The 25,773-nt window shown below is 42.6% G+C and overlaps 1 protein-coding gene across 1 annotated transcript in view; it reads left to right on the top strand.

The window, feature by feature from the left end:
- The window catches only part of wu:fb95e10 (cell surface glycoprotein 1), a 32,683-nt gene extending 9,566 nt beyond the window's left edge, over window positions 1-23,117 (top strand). The window contains exons 2-5 of the mRNA XM_041976957.1: window positions 7,067-7,781; window positions 8,112-8,199; window positions 18,206-18,414; window positions 18,602-23,117. Of these exons, the coding sequence (XP_041832891.1) occupies window positions 7,241-7,781; window positions 8,112-8,199; window positions 18,206-18,414; window positions 18,602-21,678 (3,915 nt within the window). The 5' untranslated portion in view covers window positions 7,067-7,240 and the 3' untranslated portion in view covers window positions 21,679-23,117. The remainder of the gene's footprint in view (window positions 1-7,066; window positions 7,782-8,111; window positions 8,200-18,205; window positions 18,415-18,601) is intronic.
- The last annotated feature ends 2,656 nt before the right edge of the window (window positions 23,118-25,773 follow it).

Here is a 25,773-nt window from a genome sequence, read left to right as displayed (position 1 = left end):
GCCACTAAAATGCTTTAAAAAAGCCAAAATGTATTAGTACTTAACAAGAACATTCAATATTCTACATTGTCAGTCTGTTTGTGTTTAAATTTTAATTAGTTTACTTGATCAAGCCTAAAATATGCTGCATCTCACTGACTCAGCAAAGGAAGACACATTTCAGGATTCGCCAGCAGGCAGAGGAGAGACAGTTTGTTAGATCTGTGTCTTGTGTTTGGTGCTTAAAAGTGTGCCAATTACAGGATCAGAGGCCACCACATGCTGGTAAAAAAAAGCCTTTTAAAAAGCACCCCCCCCCCCCCCCCCCCCAAACAATAAGAAAAACTAAGTGAAAGAAAAATCACACCATAAGTCATTTCAGTGAGCCCTGGTCCTGATCAGGTCAATATAAATAGAGGCCAGCATCGTCCTAAACAAGCTCACTTTCTTTTTGCATCTTTTTCTGGTGTCTTAAGCTGCCCCACCCCCCACCACCATCAGCACCGCTTCCTTCCCCCACAATCCCTCCCTTATTTAGAGCAGGCCCCGGGGATAGAAGAAGGCTCTCAGAGCATGTGTGCACACAGTTGTGTATTGTGAAAGCAGAGTTGTCTTTCTCCAACAGCAGTCCATACATGCTCTAGGATACTTGTTTGATTCAAGTAAGCGAGCGAGGAGGACGGTGGGGGGTGGGGGTGCTTTGATTTCAGTCTTTGTATGGGACAAGGCAAAGAGTTGCGTGTTTTAACTGATAGTGGATGCAGTTTGATGTGAACAGCAGATCAGACATTAAGTTAAAACTTAGCATAGTACAGCAGCTGCTTCATTAAAATCTGCATTATCAGTCACAGCTACCCTGCATCATTTAAATTAAATTTGCAGTCACAAATAAAAATGTTCCTGTTGCCCTTTGAGCAGTTCTGTCAATTCAACCTTTTGCTGTATTTAAAACTATATACATGCATACTCTCCTCCACACACTATAGAAGACTGTACTAATGCAGAAATGGGGTGAAAGCTGCTAAAATATGCTAATGACCTGATTATTCGAGAGATGCATGTTTGTGTCTAGACAGTCAGAAAAGCTTAGATCCCCTCAAAAGAACTGGATGCCTTCCAGTTACTGACACCACTGGACTGTAGTGTTACAGGAATACTCATGTGTGAGCATAAACATGTTATGTTTGTATCCCACTGTGGGTATTAGGGAGGGATGATTCCTTAGAGGATGATCTCACCTTGCAGAGTTAGCTTGCCATCATTAACTTACTACTTGAGGCAAAAACCCTTACAATAAGAGCAACAAAAGTAAACAGTACAGCATTTACTGAAAAGAAGTGTTAGAGAAAACATAGACAAAGGCAAAATATTCTGGATATAAGATAGCAAAGATCTGTATATGTTCAAAACAAATATTGTCTAAATAATATACATAAATATTGACATAAAAATGTTCATGTTTGCTAAAACACAATCTGAAAACTATCCACCGTCGCCTAGCAATGATTCAGCCTCTTGGACTGATTTATCCTTTATTTGGATATCCTCAGGTTTCCACTGGAAAACCAGGAGTATTGCTTGTTGAGTGTTGGCATCGGTTTCTCAAGCTGACACACATGCAGTGTATAAACCAGCCATTTGTAATTCATGGTGAAATAAAGTCCCTGTTCTTTCCTGTGCTTTAGCTTCTGCCATTTTCTTTACAGTGTTTTGTGTTTGTGTGGGTTTACTTTGCTTTCAGTCACTGTTTAGCTCATCGTTGAGGCTTGTAGAGAATTTGGAGTGGGATGCTGTTTGGAAGCTGTAAGCACATGACATGGACACATTGTGAAGGCTGACCGACACGTTATTGCAAAGTTGATTACGATCAGAACACAAGGAAGAAATTCAGCTTGACCTACATGGCTGAAAAAAGACACTTTTCGCAGCTTTTTTTCTGGTGCTACTATAACCTTCAGGTTTCTTAGCAATCAATAAATTGCTGTGTCAAGTGCCACCCTTCAGGGTTGGATCAGTAAGGCTGGGACCCCAACGGGTGTTTCCCAAAAAACTAGGACATATATTCTGGCACCCTTCCCAGGGGCCGTCCCCACGACGCCGGATTGCAGCAAAACTCCAAAAAGTATTTCAGCAAACCACCTTTCATTCCCACGAAGCCAGGGATTAGCCTCCATGAAACCGACCATGTCTGAAGCCAGGTACCAAAGGGGATAGGTTTGAGTCGTCTAACGTCGGTGGTACTGTGCGGACAGTGAAGCCGCACAACTTATATATGACGTCAATACACCCTTCCTCAAGTTTTTTATGCTTTGTAGTCAAGCATTTTGTGAAGAAGAAGCTCAACTTCATTTGTCAAAAGAAATGTTTCTCTTTTGCCTCGCAGTGAATCCTCAGCTATCCTCTTTTCTCTGTACTTCCTGCAACACGGAGTGAGCCTTTATCTGCGCATGCAGGGCTCCAGACTAACTTTTTTTACAAGGAGCACAGTGGCCCCTAACTTAAATTTTTAGGAGAAAATTTAGGGGCGCACACTGAAATCGCTTTGCATAGCAAACATTCACATTTCCTCTCATTTTAACTTTATTAATGGTAAATATTTGAAAAGTAAATTCAGAAATTACAATGTTTACAATTCACATTTTTTTGTGTAGCAGTTTTTACCTGTGGAAACAGGGCTTTAGATTACTGTGAATGAACAGTGTTACCTTTTGAACCAGACTTGGTTTTTGATTTAGATGTACTAAAATGCACTCGGTCCAGTTTTAAGAGTCCTTGCTGTTTTTTGTCAACATTTGGACCACAGCCCACAGCAACTCACCAAGAAACTTCCATCTTGTAAATCCTAGGTGAAGGGAAAATGAGGGGCAGATTGAAATCACTACCCTAATTACCCTATTTTGTGTTATTGTGAATATTTGGGAAAATTACTAAGACTGACAATTACTTAACTCCTGTTTGATCTCATAGAGAGCTGTTTGGAAACGTGATGCTCCTCCACACTACACAGTGTAACTGAGAGCCATATGCAGATCAATTACTGAGACATTTGTCAACCTGACAGAACATGGCCGCTCACTCACTGTCAGCAGGCATCGTCATCGAAGTCTGTCTTCTTCACTGAAGTACTGCTTCAGTGAAGAAGACAAAATGTCAACACTAAGGATCCACAGTGTGATCTGCTACTGCTTCCAGTTTAATTCTCATCATTATATTAATGTCCTTCCAATGAAGGGCAGATAGATTACTGACACGCGTAATGGTCGCAATGGGACGTAGTTTAACCAGCAACTGTTTTTATAATCCTTTTAGTATTTTTAACATTTGGCAGAGTGCCTAAAATTAAACATCTTTTTGGCTAACAAACCCATCTGTCTCGGATCATAAGACATTATGTCTCAGGCTTACTCATCTCTGTCGAGGATACCCCAGACTGAATCTGGGGTTTTAACTTGGTTCTTACAGATTTCTCTCATGTTAAAGACCGCTTGTAGCCACACTTTATTCTCCTAATAAAGAAAAGGTTTATTCTCACATTGGTAGATTCCAGATTAAAGGAAATACAAAAGTGTTATGTAATGGGACAAAGAAAAATGAACGCTTTGTAACTCCTTAAATATTAAACCACCTTCAGCAGCTGGAACTTAATAATCACTGAACCAGACAACATGAAATAATATTTGGTTGGTTTCAAACAGAAATTGTGCCTCTGGGCTCAGGATTGGTAGAGAGAATTTCTCTGCTTAATAATCTACAGATAAGTGAAATAAACACAGATTAATGGTCACTGAATTTCAGTGAACGCCTAAACTTTTATAACAGTTCTTAGAAACTCACTTTAGCTTTACAGTTTACAGCTGTTAGTTATTCACTTTGCGAGCTATAAATAGGTGCAAAATGCTACAATTTCAAATATTTTAGACAGAAGTACTGCTTCAAACTTGAAATAAAATCATTCAAAGTGGGAATTAGCTAATTGAACGCTTTCATTTAAAGGAAACAGCTGAAAGAAGACACTGCTTCAGAAATGTCATCTTACTCCATGATGGTTTCACTGTCCATCCAGACAAGCGTTTCACAGTCCTGGTGCGCAAGTACTCCTGTTTTAGAAGGTTCCACACGTGGCTGAAATGAATGGCTAATTAACAGGTCTGCAAAGATCTTGATGAGCAGGTTCATTAGTCAGAATCAGGTGAGCTGGAATAGAAAAACATCTGAAACATGCAGGGTTGTGGTTTACACATAATTAAACACTGTATTTGATATTATCCAAAACTGTCATTCCAGTTTACTGATGAAGACTATTTACTTTGGCTTTTAAATAATTTAATTTATTTTAAAGAAAAAAATTCCAACTGTTTTAACAAACTTGAACTCTGCAAGTTCTTGAAGGAAATTGTTAACAGGGTAAAAATGAAACTCCACTGTAGGAAAATGACTTGCCAACAAGCCATATGTGGCTTCTTCACATCAGTTCTGCTCATCTGGACTCAAAAACACTCCATTAATGTTGGATGGACTCCACTCTTCTGCAGTTTCTGCAGAGAATAAATGATGGAAGAGAATCCTCTTTGTGGTTCTGATCGTCCTGATGACGCAGCTCCGGGTGTCCGAGCCACAACGAAGTGGAATCTAACATCTGTCTGGAGACTTGCAGAAGAAATAGAAATGTTCCTTTGGCTGTGTATATGCAGTCAGGATTTATTACTCTGTTTAACACTCATACACACAAACACACGCTGCAGTATTGGGTACTTAGCAGTGGAGAAATGAAGAGGCAGGCCAGTCTGCTGTGGAAGATCAGGACCCAGACGGAGAAAGGAGGGATTGGTGCTCGGACACAGATATATTTGGTGGTTGATTTTGTGGTTAAACTAGGTCAGTGTTGCTAGCTGTAACTGAATCTGTGTCTGGAATCATATATTCTCAAACTACAGCAAAATACAAATGTTTCACTTCATGTAAGTGAAAGAAAAGTGCAGAAAACTAGCTATTCTTTTTTTTAAGTCCTACGCCCTGTTTATTTATCACCCTGCCCTTCTCATCAGAGCTGTGACTAGTAGTAACATGATTATAGCAACTGTCCACAAATTGAAGCCTTACTGGTATTTAAAAGCTCCATGTTACTGATGGGTGCAGCTATCGTGGGGGTTGTTTGGGGTAGCAGCCTGTTGCGATAGCTTGCTGTGTATCTGCTCTTATGTGGCGTTTGGGATACATGGATCTTCTTTTTTTTTTTTCTTTTTTTTTTTAAGTCTTGTTCATTCTCCCTCTGGCCCCGCTCAGCTGCTCCAGCCATCTGTGCAATGGTAAACAGAGAACAGAGGGATGGACGGAAAGTGGGAGCAGTGGGGGGGGAGGAAGGAAATCAAGGAGGAGAAAATGGTAAAGAGAAAGGAAGGATCAGTTGAGAATGAAAGAAGGCCTTTGGATGGATAAGATTTAGTCTAGAGGATGGCCAAAAGAGGGATAGAAAGATGACGGAAGTGTGTGTAGGAATTGTTTCCAAGAAGCCGGCAGCATAAAGATGATGTCTGTCCTCTTTTAGAAATAGCTCGTAAGTTTAGGGCAGTGGAAACTAGGATGACTAGTGATGTCTGGATTTTAAAGTCGGACCAGTAAACAGCAGCCAACAGTGAGCTCGTTTTACGTCTTGCGTTTTTCTTCTTCTTCTCCTCCCTCTCCCTCTCTCTCTTTAAGCTTGCTCTTCTGTTCCCATGCTCCACAGGCCAAGCGTCTTCCTCTGGGCTGGCCTCTGCATTGCCTGAGTGTTTGTCTCACCATTTGGCCTCCTTCACTGCCGGCTCCTCACTCTGTTTGTAAACTGCGACAAACCAGTTTCCTGCCACCCACCCACTTCCCCTATGTCCTTTACTCAAACTTCAATCTTTAAGTAGCTGGAAAACAAAATATAAACGAGTATAAATCATTTTTATTTTAACTTTATGACTCATATGCTTCCTATCCTAATTCTTATTTCTGTTTTCACTCTGTTAATGACAAGCTGTCTTCCTGTCTTTGGGGTTATTCGGTATACAGTACACGTCTTGACCCAGTTAGTCAATGCATCCCAGTCATTTCCCCACCTAGTGCTACTTTTCTGTTTATAACCACTTCAGCCTCATGGCAGAAAACAGGCCTTATTGACTTTTCTCATCCATTAAACAGTTGAGTGTTTTAACATTATTACAGGTGGCAGTTACATTTATGTGTGAAATCTCTTTGGACAGCCTTACACACTAAAAAACTAGTCTTCCACACCAGTGACTGATTCAATTTTCATCAAGGGGGAAAAAAAATCCACAAACACAACCCAGAGCAGCTACTTGGGCCAAGTGTGTCACTGAGCTTTAAAGTGTCACAGAAGGGAGGGGAGCGTTTGCAATTTCAGTGCAGTTGGCATCGAGATTAATGTCGGCTATTTGTAGAATAAATTGTTTCTGCAGAGGAGATGTTGCCCCTCTCCAGCCTCTGAGGCTTCATTCATGGCTCACACACTGATCAGAAAATGACTTGGTATTATTGATCCTAATATTGGATTCGTGAAGCTGTGAAATAACTCGATCAGCTGTCACACCGCCATGTTTACATGGACAGAAATATTCGGATTAATGTTCATTTTACTTAATGAAGTCTATTGAAGTCTTCATATTTTTTATTATGAATTAATTTTATTCTTCAAACAATCAAAGCTATTAACAAACACAAATCTCCCAACGCTTGAATAAAAAGGAGCAGAAAGAAGACAAATCTTATATGATCTGAGAAGATTAACTCGTACAAAAACAGTAGTATTCAAATTAAAATCTAATCATCTAACTTGATGATTGGAAGGTCTCAGCATCAGTCAGGTTGTCTTTTTGCTTTGCAAATTGTTTTATGGGACATCTTTATTCCTGCTTACACTCAGTTTTCCTCCTGTCTCTTAAATCTATGTATCTGTAGTTGGAAGTTAATGTTTTATCTGATTCCTAAGGCTACCAACATTCCTGGGCTGTCTGCTGACAGTAGAGACTGAGAACAACTTTTCATGTCTGGTCTTGCTGTTGACTGACTGTTTCATTCTCTATATTTTCTGTCTGCCCCCCAGACTTACCCTCACTGCATCCGAGAAGCCTCCACAACTGTTGTCAACCTGTAAGATTTAAGACAGCCAGCCCTGTCCTGCAGAGACGGAACACCGCCATTCAAGGGGAGATGAAGCCGGATGGGGTTGCCACGGCAGCGCTGGAGCCGATGGAAACATTGGAATCCAATCCAGTAAATGAGGCAGCACCACCCGTGGAGCAGGAGCCCAACCAGCCCAACCAGGAGGAGATGCAGCAGCAACCTGTGGGAGAGGCGGGTCAAGGAGAGCCACAGCCAAACCAGGCCAAGGAAACCCCGGCTGCCAAGACCAGCAACAAGACTTCAGGAGACTCCAAAGCCAAGACTACCAACAAGGCCGCGGCCAAGACAAAACCCGCCACCACTAGCTCACCCAGGACCCCATCCGGTCCGCGGTCAAATACATCGCAGACCCGCGTCTCAAATGGTAAGCCTCAGACTAACGGCGTGGCTAAAAAGACTACCCCTGCTGCAGAAAAGAAGAGCACCCCGACCACAGCTCCCGCCAAAAAAACCAGCGGGGACAGTTGGGGCCTCAGCCTCCAAGAGCACCAATAAAGTGGGCGAGAAGAAAGCCACGGGTATGAGCCCTGCCACCAACGGGGCGAAGGCAGCACCAGCAGCCAAAAAGACACCATCCATGACAGCTAATGGTGTCAAATCCAGCACGTCTGCAGCTGCTGCTAAAAAGCCCACAGGTTGGTTTATTCCCACTTACACTAACTTTTAGGTTTTTGTCCACAATAAATATCATTCAGAAATCCAGCTGTTTGTAAGCTGTGTTCATTGTATTGTGAAAACATGCAGATAGCGGCTCACTGCATCAATTTAGCATGCGAGTTAGTCATGCCAGAGAGGCTGCTGCGAACTAGAACTGCCCCAGATCCTTGTAACACAATGAAAGAACTGCCTGACCTATATCTGTAAAATGTGTATTTCTACACTCCAGAAACAGAGAATAATGTTCTATATATATAATTTATTAACTGTTTCCCGCACCCTTCTTTCACCTCCCCCTTCTTCTCTAGCCTCCAAGACTCCTTCTACAACTTCCACCAAGCCTAGCTCTGTTTCCTCACCCAAACTCGAGAAGCCACCTGTTTCCAAGACAACCAGGTAGGGCTGACATTTACTTACAACTAAAGCCTCACCCTGTAGCGACAATAACCTGCCAATAACTTAACAATTTTTGCTATTTTAAGTGCAATAAAGGTAATTTTGTAATAACAATCATGTAATAGTTTATTACTTGATTAGCTGGTTATTACATTACTGGCTTAGCGTCTAAAAAGTCCTTTAAAATTTCAAACTGAAGCCGATGATGTAACAGTGCATAAATAGGACTGCGTTTCTTGGAAACTTAAGATTTTTTTGCAGTTTTTATGCAGTTAGCTCATCAAAATAATACAGTAATGTCATAGTTGTCATATTCGTTCATCAGGGAGGCTTTCAATGCTTCATTATCTCTCCTTAATTATGCTCTTAAGAGCCAGTCTGAATTATTTGTTGTACAAAATCATTATTTAGAATATTGTTCATTTGCTTAGATATGTAAATATATTATTTCATGTTGGTGTTTGTTGGGTGTTGCGTTGTCATTTAAGTACATTTTTAAATTAGTCATTTAATTAACATTTTATTAAAACTTCTTTTAAACATGTTTTAAGGAAACTGTTAAAGCAGTTAGTTCTTTTATTTAAAACAGTATTTTTCTAACTACACTGGCAGTACAGTGGAATTTAACTCCGATATACAACATAAAGCAACACAAATTTAGAAATGTTAAAAAAAGAAACTAACTTACTGCATCAAAACAACAGAAAATCTTTTATTTTCAAGAAGTACAGTCCTATTTATGTATTATTGTATTATCGGCTGCACTTATTACATTTTCAAAGGATTTTATTAATGCATATTAACTTTGATAATAAGATTATTATGTTAATAATGTTAAATTATTACCAGAGAAAAATGTTGGGTCAGAAACGTTATTACATTATATATCATTTTATTTATTATATAAATGTGATAAAAATAAATGTATGAAATGGTCAAAATGATTACATTATTGTTTGTTATAACATTATCGGTTGCTACACACAACCTTGCTGTACATGTGCATGTGTGTGTTTGCAGATGGCACAGGCTGTTTATATCTGGGTTTTGTTCTCATACGTTCTCCTGCAAAGTCAACACAATTTTATGATAAATTCCAATTATTTGTTTGCAAATTTTCCCCGTAACGGTTGTGAATCCAAATAGATGACCTGATAAATGAGACACTGAGCGATTGCAGCATAAAACTTCCTCAGTTGGTTTCGAAAGGCTTCACTTGGCTACAGGTTCAAAGAGACCGACGCCGTTAAAGAAAGAACACCCTGGAGGGAGTGAAGGACAATGATCCCCCACATAGAGGCTTGGCGAAGCCGGGCATAAATAGGCCAGCAAGCAGCCTTAGAGGAATGCCTCGCAGAGTTTCATCAGAACAAGCATTATTCAGCTTTATTAATAAAACAAGCATTGGGAGGGTTTTCGAGAGGGATGGAGGTGCAGCAGGAACAAAACAACGCTCTCAGCAGTTTTGCTTCTTTAGTGCCAAAGCTTGTTTTTGTTTCTGTGCAGCAGTAAGAGTTGTATTTTGTGTGTGTGAGAGATCAGATCAGCATGTGTCCCTCACCTGAGTCACACTGTGTAGATGATGCTGGATCCTGAGGTGACTTGGCTGCACTCCAGCAGAGTCAGCTGAAGGAGGCCTTTGTCTGAAAGGATGGTGATTGTGATCAGACAGAGCCTTTGGGAGTCCTTTCCTGTAGCTTATTTGTTTGGGAAAGAAATGGGTTCTTTCTTCCTTACTGTTATGTCACCTTGCTGGTATGTGTGTACACATGTTAGAAAACAGATTGGATCACTTGGAGAGAAATTGTAAAACAACACTGGTTATATACGCTCACAGTGAAAGAATTCCTGAGAAGATGCTCAAAGTTTGATATTTGGAAATAATAAATTTGAAACCACCTCCAGCTCTTCATCTTGTCTTTAGTTGAGAACTCTGTCCAACTTCTTGAGAAGATTTAGCTTATTATATAGTTGGTTCAACAATCTCCAAGCCACTCGTTTCCATGTCATCCCAACTGTATGTTTTGGCTTTGTACAAAGTATGCAAACATGGCAGTAGCTTGATAAGTTATGAGCACAGATTGATCTGATATGTGGGCTCCTGATCACTGAGATACACAGATTAGTGCCCTTTTAGCCATCCCCAGATTATAGCTTGTAACAACAGGAGATGTGGATTTTTCCATCAAAGATCCCACCTCATCGAGCTCCTTGCCCGCTGATCTCAGACACACAAATCTTGATACGTTTAAATTCTTCCTTAAAGGGAAAATTAGTAGCATTGACACCCAGTGTTTCAAATCAGAACTGCGGTCGAAAGAGAAAAACACAGAGAGTGATCCTCATTGTCATGTCTCACTTTTTTACTTTATTTTAATTCTCTGCTGCCACATTAAGAACTTAGGAAAAAAGTACTATATAAATAGATGATGATGATTATTATTTTTATTTATTTATTTTTTCTATTAAGCTTTCAATACAGACATAAAAACAACAAATCTGTTTTAACATGGTGCTTTTTTATTATTATTGTAAAGATCTAGGTCAGAATATGTTTGTCACAAAAAAACGCAATCGGTATAAAAAATGATGCAAATAATGATCAGGGACAATTTACAGTTTACATTTTAAAACAAGATCAGAGGTGCAGCCCAGCTGAGGAAAAGCGTAAAGCATCATCTTTCCAGAATGATTTAGTCATTGTAACTCCTCCTGTCACACAGTGGCCTGCCAGCACGAGTGAGGTGTTGCAGATCCCCTCCCCCCTCCACTCTCCTTGCACCACATGTAGCAGCTGGATTGTGGAGATTATGCTCAGATTACAGCTTTATACAATGGTTAATGTGCAAACATCTCATTAAAAAGAATTATACAAGGTCACGTTGGTAATCACCAGCAGAACACGTATTATACAACCTTTCTAAACTGTCCAGGTGGGTTCATTTCTAACTACAACTGGTCCCTTTTCTGTCTACCATCTGTACCCTCTACCCTCTGTTTTTGGAAATAAAATGACCCGAAAAACTAATAAACAAGTACATGTCAGTGAACGGTGATTCAGTGTAGCTGAAATAAACCCAACTATTTAAATGTAAAGTATCAGTTCAGTGTAAGAATATTTTCAGGTGTACAGATTCCGTTATTACTTCAAATGGTTACTGACGTGACTGTTTCGTATTAATATTAAACAGTTGTAAATAATTTGAGTTACATCACTGCATGTAACTTTAACCCATTGTTGGTGAGCACTTTGCTTCGTTAACCTGACACTGTAGATGGTTTGCAACACAAAACCATCTGAGAAACCTTGCCAAAACATGTTTTAAAAGAAAAAAAATGTTGGGCACTTCCAAAAATAACAACCAGTTTGAATGAATGATGTGCCACCATTTTATCATGAGCAATCTACAGCATAACTGATCAGATCATCAGAACGACTCATCCTTTGGACTCTTTCCAAAGCCAGGTGGCAGCTGAAGAGGGAAAAGCCTTTCAGTGTTTGTTCTTTTCTTTTCACTGTTGAAGTAACCAATGCTTGAAGCTTTTAAACAGACCGCCCGTCATTCATGGTTGCACCTAAAACCTGCCTTAGCTACCATTACACATAGCTTGACCCAACTAAATGGATTGCCTGTGATTCAGCCAAAATTCCAACTGCATTGCAGAGTAAATGCACCGTGCAACATGCATCTTCAATAGACTGCATGGCTCAGTGGGTAGAGTGGTTGTCCTGTAGCCCAAGGGTTGCCGGTTCAATCCCGTCATGTCGAGGTGTGCCTGAGCAAGACATCGAACCCCAAATTGGTCCTGATGGGTTGTGGTTGAGTGCCTTGCATGGCAGCTTCCGCCATCAGTGTGTGAATTTGTGTGTGAATATGATGTATATGTAAAGCGCTTTGGATAAAAGAGCTATATAAGTTTACCATTTAGGCTGGATATAAAAGTCGAACTTTAAACCTTCTGTCTTTGCAAAAGGTAAAAGTAGAAAGAGAAGTCTAATTTTTAGAAATTTAACTCATTTCTGAGTCAGATTCAAAATTGTTAAGTCATGGTGGTTATATCTGTATTACCGTTAAAGTTGATTATATTTTAGAACATTTTGTCTGCTTTTTTCCACCAAAAAGTCACCATAACAGTAACCAAGTAGGGATTAGTTTATATTTGTAAATATAAGTTTAAATTTTTCAGAGGTTGTAATTGCCTCAAGATCAGAGAGCTGCTAAGATTCACGACTTCTTGTTGTTAACGTTGCTTCATTTAGTAGATGCGTGACAGAGGGAGGATTTAGCTGCAGTATATCAACATATGAGAAAGCTACTACTACTAACGATAGGCTCTGACAGCACTATATACCCTTGAAGGCAGACTGTGTAACATGTGTACATGCATGTTAGTGTTTGTATGTGTCATGTGCTTCTACAGGGACATAAATTTCAGCTTTAATCAGATTTTGCCCTTTTCTTCCCTCAGTCAGTCGTTAATTTAGGTCCGTTATCAGCTCAGTGAGATAGAGATGTGTGTCCCTTAGTCCTACTCTGAAGAGTTGGTTGATTTAATTCCAGCTAGAACAGGCTCCAGTTATCGGGCCAATAAAAGTACCGAGCAAATGCAGGTTCACTGAGTGGCATCAATCTAATTTAAACTGACACAAATGTTTATCCTCTTTATCCAGAGGTTATAGCTAAATGAAATTAGGTTCTATAGTTGTAACTAAAAGTGACTGTTTATCGCAAGTTTGTTTTCTGTCTTCTTCTTAAATTACACACATTTTAGTGACACTGCATCGTTAACACGCTTAATGGGAGAAATTGTTATAATTTAAGACAACATGATTATAGCAATGGTCTTTGTTTTGCGTTTTTGTGCCCCGCTCACACTTTTTATTGGACATTTTTGGCTCTCTTCAGCTCAGCAGTTGTTTTGTTCTTCTTCTGTTGTTTTTGGGGGGAAATTTGATTTTTTTTTTTTTTTTTTTTTTTGTGTGTGATCTAGTAAACTGGATCCAGCCAATCATCTGTAGTGAGCCAATGAAGGTCAAGGTTCAAGATCTTCTGGTCAATAGGGGCCCCTTACACATGTGGGGCCCCTAGGCTGCAGCCTATGTTAGCCTGTTCATTAATCTGCGCCAGAGTATATCCCCTTCATCTGCTTGATGCACTAGATTATAATTCCTAAACCTCTTTCTCTTCTTTGTTCATCTTAAAATGTAAAAGGGCACTTTTTAAAAAAAGGATCAAAAATATGTGATTAGCTTTAGCACTGGTTAAGCCAATTCAAAATAGTCAGTTACTCCACAGGATATCTGTCACCTATGATGTCTGTGTTTTCAGTACTAAGGCCCAGATTTACTAAACCAGCCAAACTAGCTTGTGATCTCAAATTAAAATAGTGCACGTGGGTGTGTTCAGTTCTGCAGATGAGATCCTGAATCTGCACAGACTTCTCCCTTTAAATAAATTCAAGTCTGTTTTTTCTTTCTTAAATTGCTCAGGAACCAACACACACATTTATGAGGAAAATATCAAACATGTAGCTAAATCAAAATAACAAGGCCAGTCTTTCAGACTCACCTAGATGTCAGCTGTCAGTGCAGACTGCTGCCCACCTCTGGGACATCAACTACAGCTGTTCTAGGAAATGCAAATAGTAGCATTATATTCCTTCACAATCTTGGAAGAAAAGGTGAATAATCATTTTCCAGCTGAGGGTATTATCTATTGTAAATGAAAACAAAAGAATACAATAAAAGTATAAAAAGTGTTTTGGTGCTCTATGACTCCTAGTTAGAGTTTCCAGGTCACTGATGCCCTCCAGTCAATTTAAAATGAGGTAGCTTGTCCGTCATTCTTACTACACCTGGCATTTCTAATCATTTTATACGAATATCTCTTTCTTCTTCCAGCAGCCACAGCCAAGTAAAGAAGAATTATTCTGGAAATCTGTTTTTCTTATAAGTTATTAATAAGACACAAAGATGCCTCTTAGCAGTCCAGTCTATACAACTGTGATCTGTGCAATAACAAAGTTTCTCTTATTCTTAGTTTCAAATAAGACAAGTGACTGCCACGTTTTATGAAATCTGTCATAGAACCCTCTGAGTTCATCTAATTTTCTCCAGATGTAAACTGCATCAGATCCCTAACCCAGTGACCGTGGATGGGTGGTCTGTCATCTCTTCACTACCGGAGGATTCGCCGCCTTTCAATCTGAGACAAGAAGACAACTGCATTTAATTTGTATTTTGGGAGATTTGCTTGAAGAAGAGTCCCTCCAAGTTTTGATGAAAGCTGCATGTCTTCTCTTGGGGCAGTAAATAACGGTGCAGTTGGCAATGAACGGAGCCCAAAGTGGAGTAAATAAGTCTGCTCCCTATAAGTAGATATCTACAGTAATAAGTGTGTATTCTGTGTATAGAGACGGTTCGTTGTGAATGTGATGCCCGCTGTGGAGAAACACTGGCCAATTAGAATGCAGAGCGTGAGTTTAGTCTCTAGTATGATACTAGATATTACCTGGAGGTAAAAAGGGGAAGGGTGGCATACATGCTGGCTTGCTGGACATGTGGTATGTGTGCACGTGACGCTTTGCTGCTTTTTTTCTTCCTTCCCTTCCGTCTGTGGATGCAGGAAAAAGGGTTGTGTTGGAATATGGAAGCTGCACAGTTGAATAAGTCATGCCGTCCCTGCTGAGCTCCCATCACAGCTGCCAAAGAGGCAGCACGCGAAAGACACAAAGAGGTTGCAAACGGGAGCTGAGCATCAGAGAGCACCTCAGTGTGACACAAAAGGACTCATTTCCTTGTTTCAGAGGACAGGGGAAGGGTATTTGATCCTTAATGTGCAAACATAGCCGCCCATGTTCCCACATTAGTCATGCTGTTTTCCTCTGATGGTCCCTTAGGGATGATAAATTTTTATTGAAGTGAATTGAATGCAGCTTTCTTGACCTAACAAATTACAGTTAGAAGTAATGGCCTCATCACTGCTGAGTGCAGTAGGTAGGTAGGGCCCTCATTGTAATCCTGCATCAAGCAGACGACATGTTGCGCAGGCTGTAAATCTTCCTGTTTTACTTTGGGTGCGGCCGCTGACTCTGCTATGCAGTTTTCTACCAGCATAATTTTATTTGGCTGCAGCCGTAGAGCCAATTAACAAATGGATTTGGTAGGAGTGAGTTGGAGAGAGGGACAAATGTGTGTCTGTTTGTGGGCGTTTGGCTCATTCTGCAGACACAGCAAACATGATGTAGGTGTTTAGCAGACTTGTATTTTATGTTCTTTTTTCATTTATAATCCAAATTTAATCTTGAATGGCTTAAAGATGACTGTTACCAGCCATTTTACATGGAAGTACTTAGTCAAAGAAAACAAAAATCAGAATCCATTTAGTGATGAAAACTCGGATCAGCCTCATTTAACTGGATCATAATTCTGCCTCCATATTTGTGCTGCGTAATTAATACAGCATCGTTTTTAATATTCTGCTCATCATAAAGAGGCGAACTCCTCCGTAATTGGTCGCCTCTGCTGCAGGGAAGATGTCTGCCTTCATGCTTGCTTTTGTCTTACTTACTCATTGGCTCTTTTTCATGGGTCTCATTATTCAAATTACAGCCTGCCTCTTCTTGTACTGCAACAAAGAAGCACCAGCAGGCGGCCATGTTTAAATGGTGATTGAAGACATCTGCAGCGAAGCTAAAGTGTTGTTGACGACCTTCGGGCGACCAAGGCAAACTCCGAGTATGCCGCCGGTCGCCTGTAGCTAACAAACATCACTCTGTTGAGTTTTCAGCTCCAATGACTTTTCTATTCAAACATTAGCTTTAACCTCAATTTGTAGTGTTTCCCTCCACAAGGCCTGTGGTGAAATGTAGACGATGGAAACCGTTTGTTTTTTAACACAAGCAGCCCTTTGAGTTAAATGTCGAGCCATTGTTTGGTTCTCTGTCATTCACCTGCCAGTGAGCTTAATTACAGCTTGAAGCATGGCTGCGTTCAGGCCTGGACACTTGAGCAAAGCTGAGTTAAACTTCATAAACTCAGTTCTGGTCTCATTTTGGTTATCAGGAAGCAAACAAGTAGATGATTGTATGATCCCCACCTGTATAATCTCTTTCTTTCAGATCTGTTTAGTGGAATGAATATTAGTATTACTTAATGCAGTCAGATTCCTTTTTTGTATGATATTCTTGCAAATATTGTTTCAATAAAGAAAGAAAATATCATTGAATAAATTGTGTTTTCTACAGATATAAAGGATGGAGTCTTGAATATGGATTTCAATTCCCTTCTCTACATCTCCCTCTTGCCTTTTTCTTAGTCAGTGACCTGGTTAATTTCCAGCACTCGTTAAACTCCTCCTGCCTCCTTGGATTATCTGTATTTCTTTTATCACAGATTACTGGGACTGCTCTTGTCGAATATCCCATTAGCATACTTCCTCTCTAATGCCGGCCTTTATCTTTCAATTCTTCGCATTCTCTTCTTGCTGTAATTCTTATCTTTTACTCTCTAATACAGACGGCACTAATTCAGAACTTGTTTTAACTCAAAGCAGCATAACACGGTACTGTGGCTACATGACTCTGTAGCTGAGAGGGAAAAAAAGTCCAAAATTCTTTAGTTAAAATGTCTAATTTCTTTTCAGGCACTGACAGGCAAACTGGGATGTTGTCTTTATGATGGAAGGAACAGGAAATATGAGTTTACAGATGTCTTGCATGGCCAGGTTTATGTTATTAGAAACACACTGACGTGATCCAACAGTCTCCTTATCAGATCAGTTATGCAACTTAAAACATCTCAAATCTGATACTGAATGATGTGGATCAGCTCTAAAACCTTTTTTGAACCTCTAAAATGACCCCGCCCCTGTTTTGCCACCCGTTGCTCTTTGACTTTAATCTCATTTCATCTTACTGACTGTATTCCATTACACTTGCCAGGTTGTGAACAGCACCCGCCTCTTCATCACCCTGATGCAATGTGCTTTTAACAAAGCCTGTGTCTCCAACTGAGGGGGGGGGGGGGGGGTATTTGGAGAAGTTTTCTGTTCTGTCAGTATTAAAAATTAACACAGCCTCAGCCATCTTTGCACTCCTTCTACCTTCTTCCAGCTGCTTGTTCTCTTTCTGCCAGCACTAACTCAATTCTTTATTTAGAAACAGGCAGTTAGTACAGCGTGGACCCTGGAGATTGCACACCATAGCCTTGTCAGGACTGCTAGATGTAGGTTACTTCGCTCAGATGTGACATCCAAGGCAGCTTCTAGGCCAGGACCGCTGGAGCAGGCAGGCTAACGTGGAGTGGGGGGTGTGCTGACAGAGATGAGGGGACAGGGGAAGACTTTGGGGGTTGGGATGCCTCTCCGGGCTCCGTGACTCACCTTCCATACTGCTTTGCCTCATCTCTGTGGGGAGTGTGTCATGGGGCTGAGGGCATTAGCTGGGCCTCGGCTTGTCATTTAAATGGCTTCAGATGCTGATGAGCTGAAGATTGAATTGCTTATGACAGTTTTATCTTTCATACGAGAGCCGTACCAATACAATAAAATGAGATCAAGTGAATGAATGCAAGAAAAGGGAACAGCAAAATACCTAATAAAGTAGGTCAGTAGTAATAAAGTTTTCCCTCATAGTTTCAGAGCAAATATGCAATGCACGGTCTCAAGTTTCATTCCAACTATCTATGCCTGTTTGGGGTACCTTTGTTTTGGGGCGTCCTCTGGCAATAGAAGTGACTCATGTTGACATCCCGGAGGCTGAGGCCCTCACAACTTTGGGTTGATCTTCACACAGCCGGGACGAGATGTGAGATGTTTATGTTTTGGAAACTGAAATGCTTAGTCAACTTGAATTAATCATCATGTGTTGTATTTACAAAACAAATGACTGTCCCTTCAATGAAATATGTATGTCATACTGAATGATTGTAAAGCAGCCTTGGTCTTCAGCAGACCTAAGAGAGATTTTGGATTTGTTCTTAACCACCTTCTCTGTCTTTCTAAAGGCCTTCATCCAGCACTCCTCGTCCTGCTACTGGTTCATCTCAGTCAGCCGGCTTAACCAAGAGCTCCACGGCCACATCCAAACCTGCCACTCCTAAAACTGCCTCCACTGCTGCCAAGCCTGCTACTCCCAAATCAACCTCCACTACTCCCTCTGGTGGCAAACCTCCAGTATCGCAGACATCGAGAACTACAACCCCTGTGAAAAAAGGTACAAGAACGATACATGTAGGATGTGATGGATAGCGAAAGGTCAATAAAAGCATAGAGTGGGGAAAAAGCTTGTTCACATTCGGCTAGACTACAAAATTGGTACAGAGCAGAAGACGCCATTGTTTAGTTTTGGAGAGCTAATAGTAAAACTCTGCTTAATTGCTCCTTTTGCTGTTTTTTCCTAGATGTCTCCAAACCAGCCACTCCAGCAGCCAAAAAGCTTACGGACTCTCCCCTGACACGGCCTTCCTCTACAACAAAGTCTGCAGCAAAACCTGAGACCCCCAAGTCAGCTTCAAAATCTGATGTCGCTACCAAAAAGCCTTCTGCAAGTAAAACTGCAGAAACAAAGACTCCAAACCGCTCCAAAACACAAGAGAGTAAGCCCACACCCCATAAGACCCCTAACACCAAAACAGCTCCAACCAAGACATCCAGCCCCAAGAAGACTGTGGGAAGTAGCACCCCAACTCCAGTGAAGCGCGGCCCCAAAGCTGCAGCAGTGGCTGAGCCTGCAAAGGAAATTGCTGCAGCTGTAGCTGCTGCGGCAGCCATTGCTACCGCAGCCACTGTCATTGCAGGACCAGAAGAGTCACAACCTCCAGCAGAAGTTGCCGTGGAGCCGTCTGCTGCAGACAAAACACCCAAGCCCACACCAGAACTGGTCCCTGTAGCAGTGTTGGAGCCTGTGCAGGAGTCGACACTCGAACCGGTTCAGGAGCCCAAACTGGAACCAGTGCGGGAGCAAACGCCTGAACCAATCCGGGAGCCGACACCAGAACCAGTGTGGGAGCCAACGCCTGAACCAATCCGGGAGCCGACACCAGAACCAGTGTGGAAGTCAACTCCTGAACCAATTCGGGAACCGACACCGGAAACAGTTTGGGAACCCACACCAGAACCTGTACGGGAACCATCTCCTGAGTTCCCAGCAGAACGCTCTCATCCATCAGCAGGTGTAGAACTAGGAGCTGCATTTGTCCATGAACCAGCTTCTAGTGTACAAATATCAGCCCAGATGGACCCTTTTAAATTCCAAGTGTCTGACCAGTCGGTTCCGTGTCTGGGAACCACTGTCATGTCTCCTCCCTCCTCCCCGCCGGGTCCTGCTTCTCCCATCAGAGAACCACAGAACACCTCCTCTCTGCTAGACATGGACGTCCAGTCTGATGCCTGGGACCAGAACCAGGCCCCCGCTACCCACAGCCCAGTTAATATGAACTTCCAGACAGAGGAGGAAAAGGAAAATAACAAAGGGTATGAACCGCAGGAGATGCCTGAGGAAGAAGAGGAGGAGCAAGAGGATGAAGATAAGGAGAACTTGTTGATGCCTACCTCCACAGTTCCAGAGGCCTTTTCTGCTCCTGCACAACCTCACTTTTTGGGTGCCTCACCTCTGGGTGACTTCACCTCCGGAGAGCTGATATCCCCTCATGAAAAGGAGGTGGCAGTGGAGAAGGCTGATGAGGAGATCAATGAGGATATCGACGAAGAGGATGATGATGATGATGAAGAACAGAGGAGACTAGGCCAGCAGCTTTCATCCATGGCGACTGACATTAGCACTTCTCAGCCCTCTGACGAGTTCCAAGTCCGGTCTTCAGCGTTTGGCGGTTCAGCGGGTTGGCACGGTGACGACCTGCTGTCTGGGATGGACTCGGAGGACGTGAGCAGCTGCACGAGCAGCCGGCAGCCGGGGGTGTCAGACCTCAGCAGCACCCTCCACACCGCCATACTGGAGGGCACCCAGAGCTCAGACGCCTTGGTGGACTCCAGCCTTCGAGGCTCAGAGGGAGACTGTAATCTCATGGGCTCTCCCAATGTGGAAACCCTCGCCAATGAGGAAGAGGAGGATGAGAACGAAGAGGACGAGAGGGTGGATGATATCGACATGAGCTCAGAGAAAGCAGAGGAGCATCAAAGAGGGTTTCAGGAGGAGGAGGATGAAGATGTAGAGATGCACAGTGAAGGAGTGATGGAGGGCTTTGGGAACGATGAAGATGACTTGAACAAAGAGGAGTGTTTAGATAACTTCAGTCACTCTGGTCCTCCTCCTTGTGCCCCCACTGCTCCCTTCTGGGGTCAGACCAACCCCTTCGCCGACACCTGGGCTCAGCCATCCTCGCTGCTCTCCGTCTCTTCCCCTAGCCCCCTCTCTGACCACGGTGCCGCCGAATCTGAGACACCCACCCAGTCTCCTGCCCAGGCATATTTAGACAACAGCGCCCCTTCATTTGCTCCTTTGGAGCCCCAACACCATCATTCATCAGAGATGAAGGATTCGGCTCCTGAAGAGGTTCATGACCTGCTCAACGCCCCTGCTGTGGCCATGTCCCAGTCCAGCACCCTGAGCGGCACAGCGCTGGCCGCCCACAGCAGCAGCGAGACAAGCACGCCGGAGGAGCTCCAGGACTACGACAGCAGTTCTGGGGTGGAGTCCCGTTCTGATAAACAGCACACCCCTGTGCCCACTGCAGTCCAGCCTGACATGGAGCAAGACCTGGGTATTCACTTGGAGAAAGGTGATGGAGAGGAAGAGGAGGCTGAGACGCTGCCTGCTGATGAGGTTCTAGGAACTGGACCCCCAACTGCTCCAGCGTCTGCCCCTTCATCCTCCTCCACCTCAGGCGATGAGGCCAGTGACACAGAGGGTGAGATGCAAATCAACGACCCAGAGGCACCAGTGGAGATGGATGACGAGAGGGTTGGATTTGAAAGCCCCCCTCCTTCCTGCAGCCTACCAGCTCTGGAGGAGGATGAGGAGGCAGTGGACACGGCAGCCGGAGAGGGCGAAGAGGATGGAGGTGGAGCCACCCCTCAGTCAGCCAATTCTGTGGCATCTTATGGCTTCGACTGCACCACATCCAACTCCAACGCCCATTCCATGGCCGAGAGCTGCGGGAAAAGCCCAGGGATTTTCTCCCTGGAGAACGAGGAGCAGCTTCCAGAGGAGGCCAAGGACCCCTCCCTCATCAAGGAGCTGACTCTCCCATCGGCTGCTGCCGCCCAGGCCGAGGACCTGCTGGGCAGCCCTGTGGACCTGATGCCTTTGGGCCACGCAGAAGACAACTTTCCCAGTCTGGACGACCACCACTACTTGTTCGGAGGAAAGATGGCAGCAGAACATCTTGAGGAGGGCGACCCATTGGAGCCCAGCCAACACCTTGGGGTCCAGGAATCCGGAGACCCCGGCGACAGCCAGCCACCCTACTACTCTACCATATGTGATAAGACTGATAGTTTTCTGGAAGGTAACGTATAAGTCCCTCCTATTATCCCTGGAATGCACCTTTTCCCTGTAACCCACCTCCTTTTCCCTGTTGTTTGTTTTCTCTCCAGTTGGGTTAGATGTCTTAGCAGGAAAAAAAATAAAAAGGAGAGCAAAATTGTAGAAGATTTTTCAAAACAAATGAAGGACATGGAAAATATGACTGTAGCAATTTTTAAATCAAGCGTCCCTCTTTCTTACTGTTCCGGTCATGGTTCAGAGTGTTTGGCTAAAACTCCATTACCTACAAAAGCCACTCGTTTTTCTAGCAAAATGTTCTTTTTAAGTAACACTGCATATTCTGTAGCTCCTGATGGGGTACTGACTGAATGGTCCAATGAGACTGAGCCTTTAAACGGAAAAAGAGGAAAAAAAGAAAAAAACACTGATGGAAGGAAATGGACTCATTGTGTATTTATCCTACTGTTTTTACCGAACAAATGTCAAATTTCTTTGTTTTGTTTTGTATTTGCTTATTTTTTTTATTTTTACTTTTTTTTTTTGTTTGTTTTTGTTAAACCTGGTCCTCCCCGCCCTGTGTACACACTCTCCATGTTCGGCACCATAGCGATAGTCACATACTCTTTTTGAAAGTTTTTTTGTTCTTGTTGCAAGACTTTTAGCTATCCAATAAAAGCTAGATATTAACATGGCTGTTTTGCCTTTTACAGGTTTATTGAATTAGGTGTGGGAGGATTAGATTTAGGGCTGACCCAAATGCTTCGAAGCTTTGACCGTTGTCATGGAAATTGACATTCAGATTAGTATATGTAATTCATATCGTTAGAAATCCTGAACAGCCAATAAAACATCATGTTCGACATCATTTTTACTCTCAGTCAAAGATATTAAATCTAAGTGTGATTAATGCTGCAAGCACTGAACTAATTTTGCAAAATACTGAAAAAAATCCAGTATCTGGATATATATGGTCTACAAAAACTCATAAATGTACAAGGAAGTTGTCACAAAAGCTTTGAAACCTCCACAGATGGTATTTGGGACAGCCCTTAATTAGATTGCAGTTGGTGGTGTTTTTAATGTGTGCTTCGGGTTCTACGCTTTTTGCATAGGTCGTTAAGGTATAAAACGTGCAGTCACTTACAGTATATGTTTCAGGATTTCATTTTTAAGAGGCTAAACTTCAAGCCTCAGTTAGCTGATACTGTTTATGTTGCAGGAGAGATCCGCTAGTCTAATGTTTGGCGAGACTGCATAACCCTACATGGGTATCACAGCTGAGCTTTACACTCGGAAACTTTTACATAGCAGGCTTTTTGGTTGACTATTTCAACAGTATATTGCATGTTTAACTAACAAAAAGACTGTGTACTACCTGAAAGTTGAAACAGTTCTTCAGTAGACTTGTTCAGAGCTGAATGGTTCACACTAGGTTACCTTTCAAAATTCCATTAAAACATCATTGTAAGGCATTCTGTTCCTGTTTCTTACTTTCCCAGTGGATCCAGCATGTTTGAATTTATTGTCCTCGTGTTCCAGTTATGTGTTTTGTATATTTATGTTTCTAGTTGTATTTCCTCCGTGTCTCTCTTTTTTCTTCACCATGGGAATAACTGATAAACAGGAAGTGATGCAACATTGTACAATGGTGTTGCATCTAAGATGGAATTTTGGTCAAAACCAATAAAGTAATAATCTAAGTGGTTTCCCAGCGTACATCACACTCACGCTTTACCACTAATGTTGGAGTGATGTACAACCAATATGGAAACAAAAATGCACAAACTGAGCAGAGATGAACTTCTTGACAGCACCTGACTTGTCAGATACGCCACATTACACGGTTAACAACAATGGGGGTCATTTCCATGTGTTTAATTTAACCAGCTGCAGGTACCTTCCAGCCATCAGTGATTGTGAACCAATTAAAACAGATCTGCATTTGTCCAGTTTAATAACTGTTCGTGTAGGCCTATTCATAAAAATAATTAATTGTGGTGGTCAGTGCATTGTGGCCTATAGCAGCAGCACTAAAGGGGATGGTGAAACCACCCCTAAATAAGATTTATCAACCACAATTTTATGGCTAATCATGACCCCCGATGCCTAACCCAGGATATAGTGGATAAAAAAAAATTTTGAATCAAGTCTTTATGTGACCCTAATAATTTCCTTAATGTGTGCTTTATTACTGTTTGATTTATCAGAATTCTTGTAGAGCAAGAGGCAAAAGGTATCCACTAAGGGGCAGAAGACAAGTATCTGACAGGTGTTTTACCATAAGATGAAGCAAAGGGTCTCAGAAACGGTATGTGTTACATACATCAGCTGTAAAGGGTCAAATCAAAGGTAGCAAAGGGTGTCCACCTCCCAAATCCAGTCTGGGGGCTGGTTTCATAAAAGAGAGACCTGATATCCAAAGGTTCTGCCTCCCATTCTGTTCTTAGAGACTTTAGAAACCACACTCCAATCTGACAGGCTGCCATCCACACAGAAGAGAGACCATCATCTCTGCCAAGTTTGCAGGATTTCATCCAGATGTCAAAACTCAAGAAGTCCAGACATTTTCATGATCCCTTCCTCTGACATGCCTGTTCCTGCTCAATGAAACCCTGACAGGGTCGCACTTTCAACCTCTGTATCAAATTCTCACAAACATTCATTTATGTTTGTGAGGCTAAACAAGCTTCTGTTCAGGCTTTAGGACACATTTAAATTTACCTTTACTTTTAATGGCTTTGTGATTGTACATTTAACAAATGAAGCACAAAATTCTATTTTTACATCTTAAAACCAAACAAATGATTTGTGACCTTTGTCAGTTTAATCCCTTGTGTTTGTCTTCTTTCTGTATGTTGCTGTACTGTTAACTGTACATATGACTGCTGTGTTGCATGTTGGTCATGTTCAGTTTATATGATCAAAGCAGTTCTGCTGCTCTAGAGAGATGCTTCACACATGGTGCCCTTGCTCTGATGTTTCTTTGTGAGGCTTGTGTTGCCTTTTTTTTTTTTTTTTTTGGAAACCCTTTTCTGTTTGCGTTACACCTCCCCGTCAGATTATCTCCTCATTGGCCCCTGTTTGCTTCACCCGTTCTGTTTGCATGCATCTTTTATGGATGCTCCAAGTGATCCTCACTGTCTCACAGGAGACGAGAAGAGCACCGAAGAGGATGAAGATCACAAGCTTCAAACACACTCGCAGGAAGACAACTGGAACCAGAACCACAACACGTTTCCCATAGCAAACGGCCACTACTTGGCATTAGTTCCGGGCAACAGGAGACCCATTGATCCGGCTTTGGCAGAGCATTTTACAAAGGTTACACCACCTCCGCTGTTGACCAGCGCTGACGTTGGTGGAGAACAGTTAAGGAAGTTGGAGCAGCATCAAGAAAAGTTAAAAGAGATGCAGCACCGTCAGGAGCAGGAGAGGCAGAAGAGGCAGTGGCTGGAGGAAGAACGGCTCAGGTTGGAGCAGCAGAAGCAGCTGGAGAAGCAGCGCAGAGAGCTCCTCCAGCTGCAGCTGCACCAGCAGCAGCAGGAACACCGCCACCGCAGGCAGGTCCTGCAGTGGCAGCTGGAGCTGGAGCACCAGTACCGCATGCAGCAGAAACAAATCCAGCAGCAGCAGCAGCTCAGGAGGAGCCCGACCGGCGTGATGCTGTCCCCGTCTTCCGGCCTCTGCACCATCTATGAAGCCATGGAAACCAGCGACGAGGAGGACGATGCCAACGGAGAGCAGAACGGGAATGCGCAGGATTTCCCGAAGCGGCTGCGCCCTATGCCGCCCCGGGACCTGGAATGGAACAAGAAGGTGGACATGGTCCAGCAACTCATCAACCAGACCTTGATTCTGTCTGGTGATGGAGGCTGCCCTCCCCTCCTCCTCCTCCCAGTGGGGACTGGGGGCACTCTTAGCCCCTTGGAGAGCAGCATGTGGCCCAACCTGCCTCCACAGTTCAGCCCTCCTGCTGCTACAGTCACCTCGGTCAGCAGCTACTCCCCAGACAGCAGGAGCAGCTCTCCAGCTGGAGACTGGACTGTAGTGGAGGTGGAGACCCAACACTGAAGAAAACATTTGGACTTTTTTTTTTTTTAATAATGCACCAAAACACTGATTAGTTCC

This window comes from Melanotaenia boesemani, chromosome 2, assembly GCF_017639745.1.
Source record: "Melanotaenia boesemani isolate fMelBoe1 chromosome 2, fMelBoe1.pri, whole genome shotgun sequence".
Classification (NCBI taxonomy): domain Eukaryota; kingdom Metazoa; phylum Chordata; class Actinopteri; order Atheriniformes; family Melanotaeniidae; genus Melanotaenia; species Melanotaenia boesemani.
This window is presented reverse-complemented; position numbering and strand designations above follow the sequence as displayed.